Consider the following 19,631-nt stretch of genomic DNA (forward strand, 5'->3'; position numbering starts at 1 on the left):
AGGAAATAAAAGCCTGGGTGAGTCTCCAGATCTGTGCCTTTTGCTAATTCACCTCGGTTTTCCTTGATTCATCTTCTTTTTGTGTAGCACTAAGATGTCAAGACATTATGTTGCTAGTACAAGCCATTACCATGTGTGGGACAAATTAACCAGTGCCTTAATCTATTACTATTATTATCATTATTATTGACAAGTAGGAATCACATAGTCATCAAATGCTAGTTGAAAGAGTTGCACACTACTTATCATTTGGAATAACCTGTATGTGTCATGAGTTTAGAATTTATGGACCAAATGCAGAAAACACAAGAGCAGGTTGATTCACAGGAGGTATTTAATAGCAAAACAGACTTACAGTTAGATGATGTGAACTGAAGCACTGGTAAGGAAACAAATCTCGAAGCACAAGGACCAACCAGGAGCATGAGACACTGGGCAAACTCAGCAGGAATAAAACACACAAACTGACAAAGACAGAGGGAAAGACAGAGGCTTAAATACAGAAGGGAGGCAAAGGTGATAGAACACAGGTGAAACATATTAGAGTGGGGGAGGGAAACAGGATAAAGACAGGAATTAAAGAGTCCAAACCACATTTAAAAAAGTCCAAACATAAATTGTCCTCTAGGGCAAACCATGACAGTATGCTGCTGTCAAACGAATTACAATACTTACGTCTGCCTAATAAACAATGTCCTCTGTTTGTTTAGTGCTGTAAATAATTCAGGTTTCCCTCTAAATCTGTCCTGCTCACACAGTGTAATAGACTGGTAGATGTTTACATTATCCTCAGCAGTGGTGTTAAAAAATGATGATATGTTAATATCGACAGTCATATGTATTAATATGTAATGGTTAATATGTAATGGTTCCTACATGTGGATGAGAAGACTAACATATTTGCTTTTCTTCCTCTGTAGAGACAGTACCATTCCCAAATTGACAATCTAATTGAGGAGACGGTGAAGGAGATGATAACGCTGCTTGTAGCTAAGGTACGAAATCATCAAGTCGACGCAAAAGGACTACAAAGAGACTAAATGAGACTCAACAGGACCACAAGTAGATGCAAAATGATGCAAAGAGACACTAAACAACTACAAAGCCAAAAGAGTCAAACGACCATAGAGACTCATAGAAACTCCTCCAAAAGGATGCAGAGCCACTGTCAAGACTCTCAGTGAGACTCCAAATGACCATAGAAACTTGAAATGTGTCCAGCAGTTAAGTTAAGTTAAGTTAAGTTTTTGGCCAGACTGTTACTAAGCTACAATTAAAGTAAAAAATATTTTACTCTTTAATCCATTACACTAATAAGAGAAGTTGATAACATATTGCTGTTGGTTAAATGTTTACTTCTTCCTTACCGGGAACCTCTAAGAACCTTTTTCCAGATTGATGACTCAGCACAGAGCAGATGTCACTCTATAAGACTCTTAGTCAGTAGAGACTAATGTCTAAGAGAAAGATACTGGAGAATCTTCTCAAGGTGTACAGGAGCCAGTCATCATCCATTTGCTCTGAAAGCCTGAAAATGACGTGGACAACGTGACAAATTGCTATAGTTTCAATGACACTATAGCAGAATAAAGACTCACAAACTGCTGACAGGCTTGTATTAATGACTCTTTTTTATCCTCTTCCTCAGTTCGTGGTCATTCTTGAGAGTGTGTTAGCCAAGCTCTCCAGATATGATGAGGGAACACTCTTCTCCTCTTTCCTATCTTTCACAGTAAGTAGCACATGTATGTAGTTTCAACACCACCTTCATTTACTTCCTAATACACCTTCAAGCAGATTCCTCACCAACAACAGCAGCAAAGCTTTTAAATTTAATTTAATGATGTATTTTCTTTGGGTTTATTTAGTTTTTTTTTTCTGTTAATCTTTCATGCTAATACAGTTTGACCTTTTTTAAGCCTTTCTCAGCACCAAATAGCTTAACAACTCAGCTGGGTTCCCACAGTATTACAAAAGCCAGGTTATTGAATTTGTGAGTGCACTTTTGCAGCTGAAATCACCACGAGTCATTGTTGCCTCTAAACTCCAGGCTGTACAGTGTAACCGCAGCAGCCTTTGTTCTGTAAAGTGGTGCCACAGCTGGAGTCCTGACTGTTTTTTCACCCACTTCTTTCTCCTTTATGTCAAGGTGAAAGCGGCTTCAAAGTATGTGGACGTACCTGTAAGTGAGACTTATTTATTTTTCTGACTCTCAGACTATGTATGATCACTATGGGGTGAACAACCTTTACCCTTGTTAAAGTTTAAATGCCTTAATCATCTCATTAATCAACCACAAAATACATTCATCTATGAAAAATTTGCTTTGACAAATATGTGTCCTTGTCCTGGTGAATCTTTTACTGAAACACTTGGTCAAAGTTCAAGAATGATGCCGGCTTTTGCTTAAATAATCAAGTCACTGTTGAGTTGTCTAAACAGAACCATAAAAACCCTTAACCCTTGTTTAGTTGGCAGAAGTGAGAATGGAAAATAAATGAAATAAAAGTGAATGTTTTGCCCTACAGAGACTGCAAACCATGGCTCATCTCTCTTCATTAAACTGATTTTAAAACAAGAATCATTATGAATCATATTGTGACAAAACAAACTGAAATGTAATAGTGAGACTCCCAAAGATTCCCACTTATGACCTAACTCTTAAGAAAAGGGCGTTAATTAATGAATCCCATCAGTTAATGATTCAGGTCGCATGCTAAAGGTACCCTGTAATGTTTTTGAGCTCTGGTAATGTTTTCGAGCAGGATCCCTGTTTTGGGGGGGGGGGGGGGGGGGGGGGGGAGGGGGGGGGGGGGGGGGTGGTTGATTTCACACTATGTCAGTGATTAATGGGAACTACTTTATCTTGGCAGGACAGTAGCCTGGTCATACTGGGTTTTTAAGGTTAATACCAATATCAATATTTGAGAGTTAAAAAAATTGGAGAGACTTTTTGAATAGAGAAAGACTGTCCTCCTGTAGAAAAAAACAAAACAAAAAACAAACCAGTAGGTCGTTATTATGACCCATAGTTACATTTGGTTGTTAGGCGACATGATGTGGTCATGGTAATGATGACAGGTGACGTAGTATAAAGAGAGACAAAGTCCACATTAGGAGGAGGTTGTGGTGGATGGAAGAATATGACACAGGAGAGCGGTGTTTGATTCCCTTATGAAAAAAGTAGTTTATGTTGTTCCACAATCCTAACCATATTGTTATTATTGTAACCGTGACAACAGATATTGTCTAATCTAAAGAAAGTACTTATTTTAACCAAAACCACAAACTTCTCTTAAACCTAACCCAAAGTATGAAAGTTCCGTAAGCTTAGCTGCATGTTAATTATTGTAACCATGGTGACAAAGGTCCTGTACATCTACTGTTGTAGGGGCATTATCTAAGGAGACACTCCAATGGGTCGTATCAAAGGATTGAAAAAAACAACCTGTATTCAGGTTGGAGGAAGTTGTTGTTGAAATAGCCTGAACTTTTTTATTTTCTGTTGTGCACTTTCTTCAGTTACTTCATGGACATACCGAATATGCCAATCCCGATATATCTGGGGCAAGCTAATACTGACAAACATATACTGTATATGGCCTGTTTTCTACCAAAAACTTGCAGAGAAACACAACGATGCACCAGTAAAGAGTAGAGAAGTAAACAGTGAGAAAATGTAAATATGGATATAAACAACGTAGGCTTCAAAAAATTGGCTTTATATATATTTTGAGGAGGAACATTAAATGTGAACATCATTGTGTTTGTTTGCAAGTAAATAAATAAATAGGGCATCAGTGTTGCACATACGCTTTACATACGTACATTGAGTATTTTGTGTTGGCAGTGAAGTTTAAGGATCCTGTCTGCCTTCTTTTTAAGTGTTTCCTCACTATGTTGTTAAAATAAATAAAAATAACTTAAATTCACTCAGTGGTTAAACCTCTTAATCATTCATGTAAAGCTAGTGCTAGTGATGTGTGTGTGTGTGTGTGTGTTTGTGTGTGTTTCTTACGCGTGTACAAATATTTGACCATGCATTCACATGTAGACTCATAATCCAGATGGTACTGGTTGTCGTCCTTCCACATCGAATGTCCCTGTGTTTCCTTCCCCCAAAGTGTCCATTTATATGCATGTGGCCAGACACACACAGACAGCCGTGCCTCGTGCCTCGCTCTCTCTGCAGTATACATTGTGAGTCCATGTGGGACAACACATGCCCATTCTACTGTGAGGGTGGTGGTGGGGGTGGTGCGTGTGTGTGCGTGCATGAGATCTGTATTAGCTGCCAACACTTTGGCAGTATCAAGATGCCAAATTTCAAATTAATGCCTTGTCAGTGAATGTGACGAGGCACTGTGTACACTGGCAGGGGTCGCAGTTTCCAGCCCAGCACGCTAATTATGTCCTTAATGTCCAAAATTAGAGTTTCACTGGTGAAAAAGACACTCATTTACACATTGTAAGCGCCACTGCAGATGTGTTAACTAAGTTTAGTAGCAGTTAGCAACGAGTTGCACTTTGCATAACTTTCGGGATCCTTGTCAGGAAATGGAGGTTAAAAGAGCGTGCTGTCTTGAAAATGGTAAGATATGTTGATTGGAGAAAGACAGCTCAGGTGCCGTTTACAAACGCATTGTCCTCAGTGAATATTTTAGATGTCAGAGTGGGAGGCCTCCTAACAATCTGTTCTCCCCATTAAACCCAGTTCACTTTGCACATGCCCAGACTGTGAGGGTTGGTTCCCAGCCAAGCTCAAGTGACTGTCGATAGCTGACTGGAGAACAGAACTGCCCTGAAGCCTCCAGTCTGCATCCTTGTAAATGAAGCACTTCTTTGGAGATGCAAACTCTCCTTTTCCTCAAATAAAAACTGAACATTTTAGAAAACCATCTTGCTTTGAATGTCAGTATAATTGGCTTCCATTGAAATTATGTTTAATACATTTCTCACCTTGTGTATCGCATAAAGGACACTGTACTTATGCCACGTTAATGTTGGAAATTCTTTGATTACCAGTTTCCCACTGGTAAATATCCTTCATGGGGAACAAGCAGTAGCGCAATTAGATTAATAGCTACCAAAAAAAACCATCCAAATGACACAGCAGTGCTATGAGCTAAATGCTAACATCAGCATGCTAACATCCTGACAATGACAATGCTAACATGCTGATGTTAGGCAGGTGTAATGTTGACCACTTTCACAGTTTTACTTTAGCATGTTAACGTACCAAGAGGTGGTCCTTTGGGGACCATCAATAGCTGTGTTTTGACCAAATAGTACCTGGAACTTGGAACTTTAATTCCAGGTACTTTTCTTCAGGAACTGAAAGGTTCCTGTGGCCCATTGCTGTCTGCGTTTCCACCGCGACCTAAAGTCCCGGGAAGATTATGCAAAATTATTACTTAACATTACATTATTCACAGCATATTTATGTTCATGTTATGAGGACATAACATGAACGTAAATATGGGACAAATAGCATCCTGTGTATATTCAATAGCCAGCATTTAGCATTTTGTTTTCAAATACGGGATGATCCCATATTATACATGACGGGTGGCAACCTCAGCCACTCTGATTGTTGTGGTCCTTTATTTTTTTGAAGTCCTGTTTCAGTTTTTTTACCTTCTCCTGGACCTGTTTCACGGTGTGGAAAATGTGTTTGCTGCAGACTTTTAAACATGGTGGGTGAAATAAAATGCAGCGAGTACTCGACCAGTCAGAAATGTTCAGCACTGCAGACCACACCCCCAAAGTTCCTGAACCTTTGGAAAGTACTACCCCCCAACCAGGGATTTTTTGCGGGGTTTATCAATTACCCCAGGACTAAATTTAGACCCAGGTTCCTGCGGTGGAAACGCACATAGTCCCTTAAAAGGTTCCTGGTTCCTGGGGAAAGTTCCTGCGGTGGAAATGCGGCTAATGTCTGCACCAAATTTCATGGAAATCCATCCAGTAATTGATGAGATATTTTAGTCTGGAGCAAAACAGGTGGAAGAAACTAAAGTCCAATATTGACATAGAGCCATGTTGCTAGCATAGCTAAAATTATCTTATGTTGAAAAGCTAGAACAAGCTATTTAATTACAGTTTAAACTGGACTGGTTTAATTTGGATTTTTAACACTTCTTTTTTAACACTGTGTTAAAAAAAACATAAAAACAGTAATGATATGGGCAGATCATTTTTGTGTGTTTTCACTCAATATAATCTTTGAATACAAAAGACTATACACAACTTTCCAGTGTGGCCACCCACTTTAATGGCATCTTAACAACATCTTAACACAGTGACAAGCAAGGCGAGCAGTTCTTGCCCAGTTAAAGCTAAAAATAGACATGATACTGAAGTGAAGTTTTATCTCTCCTTACATCTGATCTCAGAGCAGCGTTGTGTCCCATAAAGGACCTCATGCCTGTTTGCTTCCATCATACAAAATACTGCCCTCTTATGGTGGCAGCAGGGTCTTGTCTCTGAAGCTAGCTTGACTTCCAGCTGTTGTATCTATAGTTTCTGTCATTTCCGTGGGCATGTCTGTGTCCCTTTGACGAAGGCTGGAGCTTGTCAAGCAGAGAGTACAGCAGCCTTTGTTGAGGGTTTGCACATTGAGGATAATCCTGGGATCTTTGACGTGTGACTATTGTGTGCTTGTCGAGCTGTACTTTACTCAGTTTCTACCATTCTGAGATCAGGGCTGCGATAAAAAAAAAAAAGTGTTTTTTTCTTAGGAAGGTTCCAAACTGAGTAAAATGACCTGAAGTATCTGAGCAGCAGTCATAAGTCCACTTCTCTAAATGATAAGGAAAGGAACTTTAATGCTTCCTATCTTGTCTCCTTTAGTATAGGAAACACTGGACCTTCCTTTATGAAAGGAAAGGAGAAAATGCTGTCGCACAATTCTTTGCGGCAGCAACATTTAAAACATTTCATGACTGTAGTTTTACCACAGCAGACCCACGTAAATGTAGAAAAAACAGAGCAGCTGTTTGTGGCACAATCCAGATGATTCTGATCAACGGAAGCTCAAATCCATAAATATTTCAAATCCAGTGAGGACTCATCATGAAGAATAGCCATATTGAATTATCACCATCTTAACAATCTATAAATGCCATTTCAAAATCACTCACTACACCATAAAATGTATTTTCTCTACTTCACAAATGTATAAAAAAAGTCAAAACTCTACATAACCTACTAAGACCTACTAAGTCTCACTGTCTCTCTTACTCTAACCCTAACCCTATTTAACATATCAATCCTATTTGATTTTGTTTCTGTGGTTAGGGAAGGAGGATTTATCGTCCATGTGTTATAAATAAAGTGGCTTTTGCTAAGTCCTTATGTATTCTCATTCACATCTTCCCCTGACCTCTTGACGTGGCCGTGTGTGGAAACTTAACTTCTGCATTAAACGTTAAGAAGCAGTAGCAAGTAAACAAGCAAATTACACTGCTTCATCATCTCTGTGCAAGATCTACATTAAGTTTGAGAAGTTCAAGACAGAATATTGTTACAGGAGTAGAACAGCTCCATTCAGGAATCAATTAGTACGTAGGTTGTGTGCGGAGAGAGAGAGAGAGAGAGAGAGAGAGAGGTGATGCTGCTGACCAGACCAGAGAGTTAGCTTGTTAGTTAGCAGTTAGCAGTATAGCTGTGAACATACAGTGCGACGTATGTGCACTTTAGGCTGTCAGTAAATAAATCCCGCAACTCCTCAAGACCTAAGTTCCTGCATATCCCATGTTCTTCATCTACAGTCCAGACATGAGATGGGAAAAGTTAACAGACTCTTCACTGTCACTTCAGTGAGTCATTGTCAGTTAAGTGAATATTTTGAAGATTACTATAGAAGTGATATTTTCCTCCATACTACACATTTGATATGTTTACTGTCAGTTCAGAAGAATATTCCTAAAACTTGTTCAGCAGGAAGGAGAAAGATGGAGATGTCCAGACAGAGAATAGCAAAATTCAGACAGGCAGCACAAAATGATTTGCTGCTGCTGCTGTCATGAAGTACAGGATTGGCTGCTCGGCTCTGCTTGCCTGTTTGTGAAAGTCACCACACGCCACTGTCTTAGCAACATCTTAACATCTTAAGAGACACTCAAAAAGCATTTTTTGATAGTTTGTTGGTGCTGTTTTATAATGTGAATAAAATGACAACGAACAAACATTTTTACAAATCCCTCTGCATTTCTAGTGAATTATCAAAATGATCTATGACTAAACCACATTACATCCAGGTAAGTGTCATTAAGGCTGGAAAATGACTTGTCTGACAGTATCATGCATGTCCTGTATCAGCTCATTTTAGCTCTTAATTGAAGCTATAGCGTTTAAACACTGAGTGAAATATTCAAACCGAATTCTCTGTGATTTCCATCAAATGGGAATTTTCTACACATCTTTCACTCCTCAAAATTCAGCTTGACATACTTGGAATCTTGGGAAATGTCAGGGTCCTCACTACCCTTCAAAATGAAGTTTGAACTGTGAGTTTACTGACTGGATCACCAGCTCCTATTGATATGTATTTGGTAAATATAATTTCATTAGAACTGTATGAAATAATATGTCAGTACTTCACCAGTTGGTTGAGCAGCTCTCTCTCTCTCCCCTGTCTCTTGCAGAAGCCAGGGATGGATGTTGCTGACGGTTATGTAACGTTTGTCCGTCACTCCCAGGACATGCTGCGGGAGAAGGTCAATGAGGAGGTGTACATAGAGAGATTATTTGATGTAAGTAAACCGCAGCACCTCCCTTTCCTCCACCAAGGGGGCAGGGGTGTGGGGTGGGGGCGGCGCCCTATGACTACATCCAGGAAATAACTGCTTGAAATCTACTAAACTGAATCTAAATAGAGTGATAGAAAAAGTTATAGAAAAATTTTTCAGTACTGCACAATAATAGATCTTCCAAAAAGCATGATTGATGATAGCAGTAAATTGTTGCGCCCACATTCGAATGGCACAGAAATCATCTGTGTGCACATTTATTTGTATAGCACATTTCAACAAGGCAATTCAAAGACAACACATGAAAAAATAAAAACACAAAATAAAATAAAATTTAAGCTGATTGAAACAAAGTAAAATAGAAACTAAACTAAAACATCATGCAACAGAGTAAATAAGAGAATTAAAAGTTACAGAGCAGCTTCAGTGCTGCAGGTTTTGTCTCATCGATATTTTTTGTTATTTTAATGAGTCATGTTTTACTTACTCATATTTTGTGTCTTTGTTCATCGTGGATATTAAAACGTGACATTTCCACACACCCAGTGAAAGTTAATGTTCTGTTATGAAATCCTACCTCGCCACAGAGGTTCTACTATGTCAGGCTGCTGACAGCGCTACCAGGAGCTGCCCTGCCTCACCCTGTCCAGTGTTATGCTGCCCTCGGATTCCATCTTCCATTGTCTGTCTTTGCCTCCATCATAGTTTTGTGGTTCGGTCCTTTAGATACAAAACACGTTTTTATAAAGTTTACAGGCACACTGCTGTCCCTGCATTGCTCTGTGTACTGTGAGGCAAATAAAACAAGACTTGGGTTCTTCTCAACTTGTCCTTCCACTCATCGACTATCAGGAGACAGCGAGGACATGAAGCGCAGCAGTCACTATTGATGCTTTCCCATGCACTCACATGCACCGCAACACTACAGTTATATAGACATTACATGGAGAAGCTGTATGTGAAAAAACAAATGTCCAAATCAGTTGGGGCTGACGTAAAATGGACTTCACAGTGAGCAAGCGGGTGTGTTGATTACGTTCCTATCATGCACCTGATGTGAAACCGGAAGAATAAAAACATCCCAGATGAAGAGGAAGGGTCATTCACACAAGGACGCCAATGAAAATCTGTAACTGGAGAGACAACGAGATTTGGGAACTTCTCTTGGTGAGGAGCTGTGGCCTAAGCCATCAACCTTTTTTTTTAGGATGTGTGATTTCAGCATAATTTTTCCATCATGTCCTGCCTCCTGCATGCTCCACCCAAGGACCCAAACAGAGTATTTCCAGTAGCTGAGAACATTTGGCGTTTTATGCCTTTATTAAACAGCAGCAGTGGAGCAGTGGAAATTCAGGGAGAGAGTAGTGGGGAATGACATGTAGTAAATGGTCTGGCCAACCGGGAGTTGAACTGGGGACTGCTGAGGGCATGTGAGCCCATGTGGTATGCGCCCTAACTTTTTGGCTGTCAGGTCACCCCTGGGACACTTACCTGAACTTTTCTACAATTTCACACATACTGTATTTTTCACATAGAAGGACTTTTTGTCTGGACTGCAACAGTAGGGCCAGCCCTATAATTGCGAATGGTGCTGACTGATCATATTTCCACCACTGGTCAGCCTCAGCTCATTGTCTGTTTTTTTTCAAACAGACTGTTTACTGGTTCATGACTGGACCTTGTATGGATGCCAACTGCTCAGGGCTATACCTCTTGATACAGGCAGTCTACTGAGCGGCTATCGTTTCCTGGCCGCCCAGGAACTGCAGGGAAGAGGAGGAGCACTTGAATACACTGAGCCTCACCTCCATTACAGCAAATAAACTACTTTCATTCCATGTATCATTATTACTGAAGGAGGCAGAGGAATAACTAAACATAAGACACACTCAGCAGAGAGAGCAGGAGAGAGGGAGGGAGGGAGAGAGAAGTCATCGGTAACGAAGCTTCGTACTAACGACTATGACCAACTCTACATATCAAACAGAGGGAGTTAGACATAAAGACCTGCCTCTAATAAAAGTCTGTGACGTTCTGGAGTTGAAGTAAATAAAGAATAAATTATTGTGGATCCAGACGGAGGCTGTGCTCTGTGTGAGACACTGAATAAGAAAGATAATCTGTCTCTGGCCCCAGTGGTTCACCTGGGCTAGAGTCTGGCCTGTGGCCCTTTGCTGCGTGTCATCCTCTCTCTCTCTCACTCTCTCTCTCTCTCTCTTTCTCTTGCCCTCTCTCTTCTAATTTCTTGTTATCATGTCACAGTAAATCCAGCTGAAATCACAGCTCAGTCTTTGTCTTTCATTCATATGTTTGGTGATTTTGTCAGACGAAGTCACAGTTATTAAAATCAGGATTTGACTGTAGGTGGTCCAGACATATACTAGGTTTGGACCTAGTCTTGTCACATATTGTGTATCTGCTACTTGTAGACTGTCCTTGGCAGAAAAATACTGCATTTCTTGTTTGTGCAAATACCATTTTACATTTTCAGTGTTTCTTTTTACCATGACCACAATCTGTCCCCTCACCTAAAACCAGTGGATTCAGTTGTTTAAACCCAACCAGCTGTTAACCACAGTGGTAGCAGATCACAAAACACTCATGTGGGTCATGTTGGAGAGCAATGACAAATGACCTTTTTATTTGTTTGGAGGACTTTGTCATGTCCAACACAGTTGTTGTCATATCAATCAAATGGTGATAGTTTAGATATTTTGGACATACTTTTTAAATGTTCTCTGAATCAGTTGGTCTCTTTTGGATCTCAACTAAAAAAAAAGGGTTTGTTTTGATGAATGTGCAGCTGAGTCTAAAAATACTAACGCTCCTTTAACCATCACAGTTAGTAGGACATTACTCATGCTCAACATTCTGCCAACATCTCCTGCTGGTCCAGGTCTTTTTGGCTCTCTGCAAGTCACTTTGTGAGGCCGACTGTACTGATGCATTAGTCTGACAAACTGTAATCAGCCCGAGCTGTAATCAACTTGCAAAACAGTCCCACGACACTGTTTGTCTCCATTATGTGAGATGAGGTCAAGTAACATCAAAACAATCAGTAAATCTTTAAGCCTCGCTGCTGAGCCTCCTCTGAGGTCAGACTGGATGTTTTCTCCCCAAAACGTGCTAAAACAATCCCTGCAACACGATGAGTTGCATAATGAGCTGCGGATCCATCTCTGCTTCTCTTTTCAGAGTCAGCCTCTTGTGTTTGTATGCAGCCGTCCTCTACTCTCTTCTGCGTTTGCTCCTTTTGTCTCGTGGCGTTTCTGTGCAGTGTGTGCTGATGTTGAGGAGGGATTATCCTTAGTGGTGCTCTCTCTTTCCGAGTCAGCAAACAACAGTTAATCAACTGAAAAAGAGGCACAAAAGATCACTTTGTGAAATGGCTTAGCTTCGTGTTTACAGGCAGCCACCAACCAACCACAGATTCTGTCCACATTTTCTTTTTCAGGACACACAAAAAGGTCGTCTCATCAGCTACTGTTAAAACAGCGTTAAAGCTGAGGCTTGTGAGTTGTGGATTAGTCGGTGAATAGACAGAGCCGGCACATTTAAGGGATTGCTTAATCGTTTTGTTGTAAGTTGGTTTACAGTGTAACAAATGCCCGCCAAAGCTCACACTGGAAGTAGGGTGCTACAGGTGTGGGAGTTAACTTTATATAGAAAACAACTGGTGCAGATGTGTGCAATTACCCATTATGACAAGGTGACCATTCAACGTAAAGTCTGTAACTTCTGCCTTTAGGAGTCTCTCGATCCAAACAATAAGAAAAGACAGCGTTGGGTGACGTCATAAAATAGTGTAGGATCATGGAAGTTCCTGTTTTCACCACCGTTACCATAAGCTCCTCCAAGTTTGGATGCCTTCAGTGTGAGTGGTTGAGGAAATCAAACAGACTGTTAAAACACTGAATAAAGCAGTCTGACATTTAAAGTCAGAGTTTGAGTGACGCTGTACGGAGGACAGAGACTCAGGGAAGAGCTGGAGCTGAGATTGATGCTAACCTTTGTTCTGATTGTTTCTCTGATAACTTATGAAGCAGACGTTCAGGAGGTTTCTACCAGCAGCTGGATTATCCACAGAGGTGTCCTCCTCTCCATAACAAACACACCAGGGGATTAAAACCTGTAGAAACACTCAGAAAACAGTTTGACTTTAAAAATCTGAGATTTGTGGTGCCCCAGTTGCTCACCTGGTAGAGTATGTACCACAAAGGCTTAGTCCTACCTGCAGTGGCCCAAATTCCAGTCCGACCTGTGGCCTTTCTCTCTCTCTCCCTTACTTTCCTGTCTCTCTCACTGTAGTGATCTGAATAAAAGCAAAAAATACCAGAAAAAAGTACTAAAATAAAATTTCCTCAGCTTGTTTCTCTGATAACTTCAGATCCAGACGTCCAACGACTAAAATCCTTCATCTGGTTCAAATACAGAGCTTAAAACCACCAAGGTGTAAAAAGTGTATGTGGCTTAAAACTAGATAAAAGTCAATGTTGAGCTTCTGTCAGACAAACACACTGACACATGATCATAGAGGATATGATGTAGTTGTTTTTAAACATTTGAATGCAGAAAAGTTACTTTAACTTTAAGACATTTTGCTATGACTCTCTCTGTAAGTTTAGCTCAGGTTCCTCCATTTCTCTGGATCATCTCTGAGATCTTTCTACACCTTGATATGGTTCCACCTGTGGTAAACCCAGCTGATTGGACATGATGTGTAAAGACACACACCTGTCTATATCAGGCCTCACAGCTGACAATGCAGATCAGAGCAAAAAGGAAGGAGCTGCTGCAGAGATAGGATTGTGTCGAGCCTCAAAAACTGAAGGTTCCTGAGAATTTCCATCACTCTGACATGAAGAAGTCTGGAACAACCAGGACTCCTCTAGAGCTGGACCTGGATTAACTGAGACATCAGGGAGAAGAGAGGAGGCCAGGACCCTGATGCTCTCTCTGAGCTCCAGAGATCCCATGTGGAGACGGAGAAACTTCCAGAAAGAGAAGCATCACTGCAGCTCTCCACCGATCAGGGCTTCATGTCAGAGCGTCCAGACGAAGCCTCTCCTCAGTGACAGTTTGTAGAAAAGCAGCTAAAGGACTCTGAGACTGTGAGGATCCAGATTCTCTGGTCTGATGAAACCACTGAACTGTTTGGTCTCAGTTCTAAACATCATGTCTGGAGGAAACCAGGCACCGCTCATCACCTGCCTGATCCCAACAGAGAAGCATGGTGGAGGCAGCATCAGGCTGTGGGGGTGTTTTTCAGCAGCAGGGACAGGGAGATCATCTGCTCAGGGCTGAGAGACAGATGAACAGAGCAAAGTACGAAGATATCCTTAATGAAAACCTGGTCCAGAGCTCAGGACCTCAGTCTGGGCTGAAGGCTCACCTTCCAACAGGACAATGACCCTGAGCTCACAGCCAAGAAAACACAGCAGAGGCTTAGGGACAACTCTGTGGATGTCCGTGAGTGGCCCAGCCAGAGCCCTGACTTCAACCCAATGCAACATCTGGAGAGACCTGAAAATGTCTGTCCACTGACGCCCCCATCAACCTGACAGAGTCTGAGAGGATCTGCAGAGAAGAGCGGCAGATAATCCCCAAATCCAGATGTGTAAAGTAAAGTGTCCAAATACTTGTGATATTATAGTTTCTCCAATTAAGACATTCGCAAAAAATGTCTGAAATTCAGTTTTCACTTTGTCATTATGGGGGATTGAGTATAGACTGATGAGGAAAAAAATGAATTTAAAAGATTTTAGCAAATTTAGCTATTTTAAAAGTGAAGGGGTCTGAATACTTTCTGAATGCTCCGTACACAGTAAGGATGCTGTCTGTATAGTAATCTGGATTAAAAGATTACTGAGGAAAGTCTTTGATCTCCAAGTGAAGACAACTGCACAAACATGTTTTCTACAACTCTGAATCTTTCTAAACTTGACTGATCTAAAGAAGTGGTGTTGGTCTTGTGACTTTATCCAGGAGCAACACAGACAGCGGCCTCCTCCCTTCAGCTCATCCAAAACATTTGTTTCTTCTATTCTAATTTGTGCAAGTGTAAATAAAACCAAATTTACCCATACAGAAATATAATATAAGACATATATGTCTCCATATCAAGAATGATGCTGCCATATACATCCTCTGGATATAATGAAAATATACATTTCTAACATATATGAAATACCCATAGTAAAATTTGTATATGCACATATATTAATACTATTTATATTATGAAGTTATATATGACATGTTGTGACCATATATGTTAAGAATATATATTTAATTTATGTAAACAAGTTTATTAAAACAACACACATAAACATTCTATTTAATTTATATATTATTTTCTTATTAATTTCTCATTAATTTCAAACATCGTCTCAGACTTTTGGACCTCACTGTATATAATATCAACATATGCTGTCAGGCTTTAAGATGGATATGAATATGGATATATTTATGTAACATATGTCTACAATATAAGCATACATAAATATATATATTTGTATGGGCTAGACATACTGTATATGTCAATATATTAAATTTTTTTCATTTTCTAATAGGTTCCATATATAATTTTTACATATTTATTTTATATGTACATATATAAATATGTAGAAATTCAATATATGTACATATATTACATTTGCGTATGGGTATCCTTAAAATAATTCATATGACAGTTGTAAAATAATCAATATCTTCATTAATCATAAAAAAAAATAAAAATAGCTGCAGCTGTCATCATTTGTATTAGAATGAGGTCTGAAGTGTAATCCTCTATCAGACTGTCACCTCTTCCTCCTGACTGACTGTGCGTGTTCACTGTCCAGTCTCTGCAGAATGAACAGTCTGTATACAGCCGCATCTATCTGTTCATGCCTTTGTGTTGAGTCGAGGCCTTGAGGTGTGATCCGTCTCCTGTCCTCTCCCTCCGTGCTTGTCCTGACAGAGGGTGACAGAAAGGTGTCCGGTGCTGGATGTTTGCTGTTTGTTGCTGCGTCTTGACCCACTGCCTCGCCATGTATCCTCTTTTCCTTCACAAGAGCATTTCTGCCGGGATTCATCTCACCCTGGCTTCTCTTCGTTGTCATTCTCTATCAGTTCTCCCTACGGCATCGCAGAGGCCGACGAAGGTGTCTCTGACTGCTCTCTGCAGCTCTGATGTGCTTTTCTTGTCACTCCGCAATTTTTAAAATCTATTACTCCCTCTCTCTCTCTCTCCATCTCCCTCTTGTCTTTTTATCTGGTTAAGAACAAATAAACACACGACATGGTTCATTAGTGCTTAATTTCACGTTCAGAGGCAGAGTTGTTTTTCTATATGTCCCATTTTATCATTAATTTTTTCATTCAGTGTGTCTCAGTTTCAGTCCGTCAGACCAAACTGTAGTGGATATATTGTGCTAATGTTGACACTACACGAGTATAACTTAGTATAACAATAAGGAAAACAGCAGGAATTTCATCCTGGCCGATGGTAGTGAGGCTTTGACAGTGTGTTGGATTTTTTGTTTTTAATCCACGCTTGTTTGTCTGCATTTTAAGTCCCGCACAGTAAGCTACCCTGTCCTGTTTGTGAATATGGTTCAAGGTACTGGTCAAGTTAAAAAGCACTTCCAGAAAACGCTGTTCTTCTTGGTGCAGCACTCCACACCGTGATGTGTTGTCTGAATATACCAACTGCTTTCTGCTTTCACATCTCATCTTTAAAAGATTTTGTGATGGAAATAACTTGAGCATTTCATTAATATTATTTTAAATGGACTAAACTGTGACATGCAGGTGGTTTAAATCATTGTGATGTCAAAGACAAAATAAATTGGCATTGTATCTGTTGTTGACACAAAAAAATTCTCATCTGACTAAAGGTTCTGTGTGTTAGAAGTGTTTTGAGAGTTGCTAATGGAAAAACTCTGGCTGGATGATAAGCTTTTTATGTTTGGTCATCAGATAAACATAAAAACAACCTGTAGGCAACAAGTTTTAACCCGATTTCATACTGTTTTTTATATTCATTCATTATGGCAGACGGTAGTAGTGATCAGTTAAAAACAGATGTCCATGAACACCACACAAATTAGAGTGCTATAGGCCACCAAAGCAGATACCCCAGTGTGTGTGTGTGTGTGTGTGTGTGTGTGTGTGTGTGTGTGTGTGACCTTGTTTTACTATGGCCATGGGTTCCAAAAACGGGTCCAACAGCTTTGTAGTGACCAAAATGCTGGATACCTCAAGTCTGGTTTAAGGGTTAGGATTAGGCATTTAGTTATGATGGTTAAGGTTAGGGTAAGGGGCTAAGGAATGCATTATGTGTGTGTGTGTGTGTGTGTGTGTGTGTGTGTGTGTGTGTGTGTGTGTGTGCACGTGTCTGTGTGGGTGTGTTTTGGGTTTAGGGGGGTGTCGTGCTCTTAAAATAAGGTCAGGATGGACTCCTCTTAATCTTTGCTTTGTTGGGCAGCCCCTCCCCTTCCTGACTTCATTTATTGTATCTGTTTCCCTGGTGAGGATTACAACCTGTGTTCCACACACGCTCACAATAAGGTGGCTCGTTACACAGAGATATTGTCTCATGGCCTTTTCCTCAGGTCCTTTAATAAAATGACATTAACTTATAACTTTGTTGTAGAGTAATAATAATCAGGTTTATACCGTGAAGGCATTTTGTCTAATGTTGTTTGTTTCAAGTGTAAATCAATGAATTTCAAGAATTTTCTAGGGTTCAGTTGAAAATTAAAAAAAGCAAACTGGAAAAGGTATAAAGAAAGCAGCAAAAATAAACAGCTTCAAAGACAACAAAGTGCTTGGAAAACAATTTTCACCCGGCTTCATGTAATCCATTCTCCTTTGTCAAGACCAAAAAGACATTTTATGATGCTTTGGTGACCCACCAGGACACATTCTTTATTCTGGTTGACAGGATTACGGTCTTCAAATCTTTCAATGGGCCATAATGTAGAATGAAAGAATGCTATCAAGTATCCTTGTGCCATAACAGTCAACTGTGAAGAGATTACATTTCAAATCACATCAACACAGCAAGTCCTTTAAGCGTGTTTTGTTTCACACATCCCTGCCAAGTGTGTTTGGTAGGAGAGAGGTAGGAGATGGAGCACAGGCTTTACATGTCCCTCAAAGTAATTTAGGGTTACTGAAACATGTTTGGCTGTGATTTCTCCCAGAGACAATGAGCCTACGGTTATGTGTCATTTTAATTGGGGTTATGACATGCATTTCTTTCAAGACGACTTCTAATATCAGCCACTGTAAGAAGATTATTTCACTGAGGCATCTTAATTTCTAAATATGTGTCAAAGAGTGACAGCAGACAAGCCCATATGTGGTCTAATGCCGATAATGTTAAATAAACAACAGCATCCCAAGAAATGAATCACAATCTGAGACATATTAACAGGAGCTAATACTCATGTTGTGACATAGATTTGTGGGTAGGGGGGCTCATCACAGCAAGACATTTTTAATTGATATTTGACCCACTTCTCTGACCAATCGTTCAGGGGGAAAAGGTTTCCACTTGTTATTTTTTTGTAACTTACTTTTTGGTGTTTTAAATCAGATTTACTTTATGCCATTTGACTAAACACAATCCTGACCAGCAATCCAATCATGGAATTGTTTTAATATTATATTTTCTGGTGTTGTGAAAATTACTCTGAAGGCAGGTGTCTGTGGCATCGTGATTAAACTTGTATGGAAATCCCCTGCAGAAAGGTGGCTGTTGTGAACTTATATTTATTTTCTGACCTGTGGTTGCACCAAGATCATGTTCATATTAAGCAGATACAATTGAAAAGCTTCAGCATCCAGACTAAGATGGCGTTCTCCCCTACCAAAAACAAAGCTTCTTTGAAAACACTCTCATGGGCTTGTTAAAATGCTACACTTGCATTGTAGGAAAAATTGACAAACAAAGTTTGTGCTCCTTATAATGTTCGGGTCGATCAGTCTCTTTTGTCAGTTTAGCTTTAGTTTGATCACACGATGTTGGATCACATTTTTAAAGGGCAACTTCTTCAGGGCAGACAGGACGTTACAGTGAGTCACTAACGCTATCTTCAGTTGAAGAAAAGACGAAATAGAGTCAACGTTGGTGTTTCTTTCCACTGTTGGAGACAGCTCTTGGCTTCAGTTTGGAGTAAATGAAACATTTCACTTTTAAGTTTTGCTGTTTACACCGTCAGCATTAACAGTCTTGCCAAGTGCTTCGGCCATCATAGTGTTTACAATACAAGAGGTTATACTACGCTCTCTAAGCAGGACAGCCTGGACACTACAGTGGCTCGGTATTGGAAAATGATGAAACAGAACCCAGGCTAGCTGGTTAGCATGCTAACTTCAGTAGAAGAAAAGTAGTGATAGCAGGAGCAAAACAATTGGGATGCTATCCACTACTGGAGGCAGCTGTTGGTTAGTAAAGGATGAGGTTTGATGCTGAACTGACAATGTTTCTTCTAGATTGGTAAGTACACAGCTGCTATCATTAGCTATAAGAGTAGCAAAACTTACTCATAGCTCAATTTAAAAAAGGGGGGCCACGGCATTTGCTCTTATTATCAAGGTATAATACTGCTCAGTTTCCTCGGGATACCTTATCCCAAAGTGTTGGAAAGGATACTCTGGCCAGTCGTCAAACCTAGCAAAGTAGATCCCATTCTGGTTGTGGAACAGGGTAACAGCACTTTATCCTCGCTAGGATACTGATTAGGGTCATGGGAGTTAGTTCATCCAGTGTACAGTGTGTGTATTATGATACCATGTTCCTTGGGTATCTTGTTGTGGGTACAGTGGAAAAAGGACTTACCAGGTCCTGTCCTTCTATAGCTATGTGGCAGCAATTGAGTGACAGCTTTG

General features: G+C 40.1%; 1 protein-coding gene across 5 annotated transcripts in view; it reads left to right on the forward strand.

Moving 5' to 3' along the window:
* The window catches only part of LOC111221680 (calcium-dependent secretion activator 1), a 215,984-nt gene that overhangs the window by 174,611 nt on the left and 21,742 nt on the right, over positions 1-19,631 (forward strand). For all 5 annotated transcript variants that reach the window (XM_022745172.1, XM_022745175.1, XM_022745173.1 and 2 more), the window contains 4 exons: positions 921-995; positions 1,649-1,732; positions 2,150-2,182; positions 8,649-8,756. In XM_022745172.1, coding sequence (XP_022600893.1) covers positions 921-995; positions 1,649-1,732; positions 2,150-2,182; positions 8,649-8,756 — 300 coding nt within the window. The remainder of the gene's footprint in view (positions 1-920; positions 996-1,648; positions 1,733-2,149; positions 2,183-8,648; positions 8,757-19,631) is intronic.

Source organism: Seriola dumerili, unplaced genomic scaffold (assembly GCF_002260705.1).
Source record: "Seriola dumerili isolate Sdu_G_001 unplaced genomic scaffold, Sdu_1.0 BDQW01000088.1, whole genome shotgun sequence".
Lineage (NCBI taxonomy): Eukaryota > Metazoa > Chordata > Actinopteri > Carangiformes > Carangidae > Seriola > Seriola dumerili.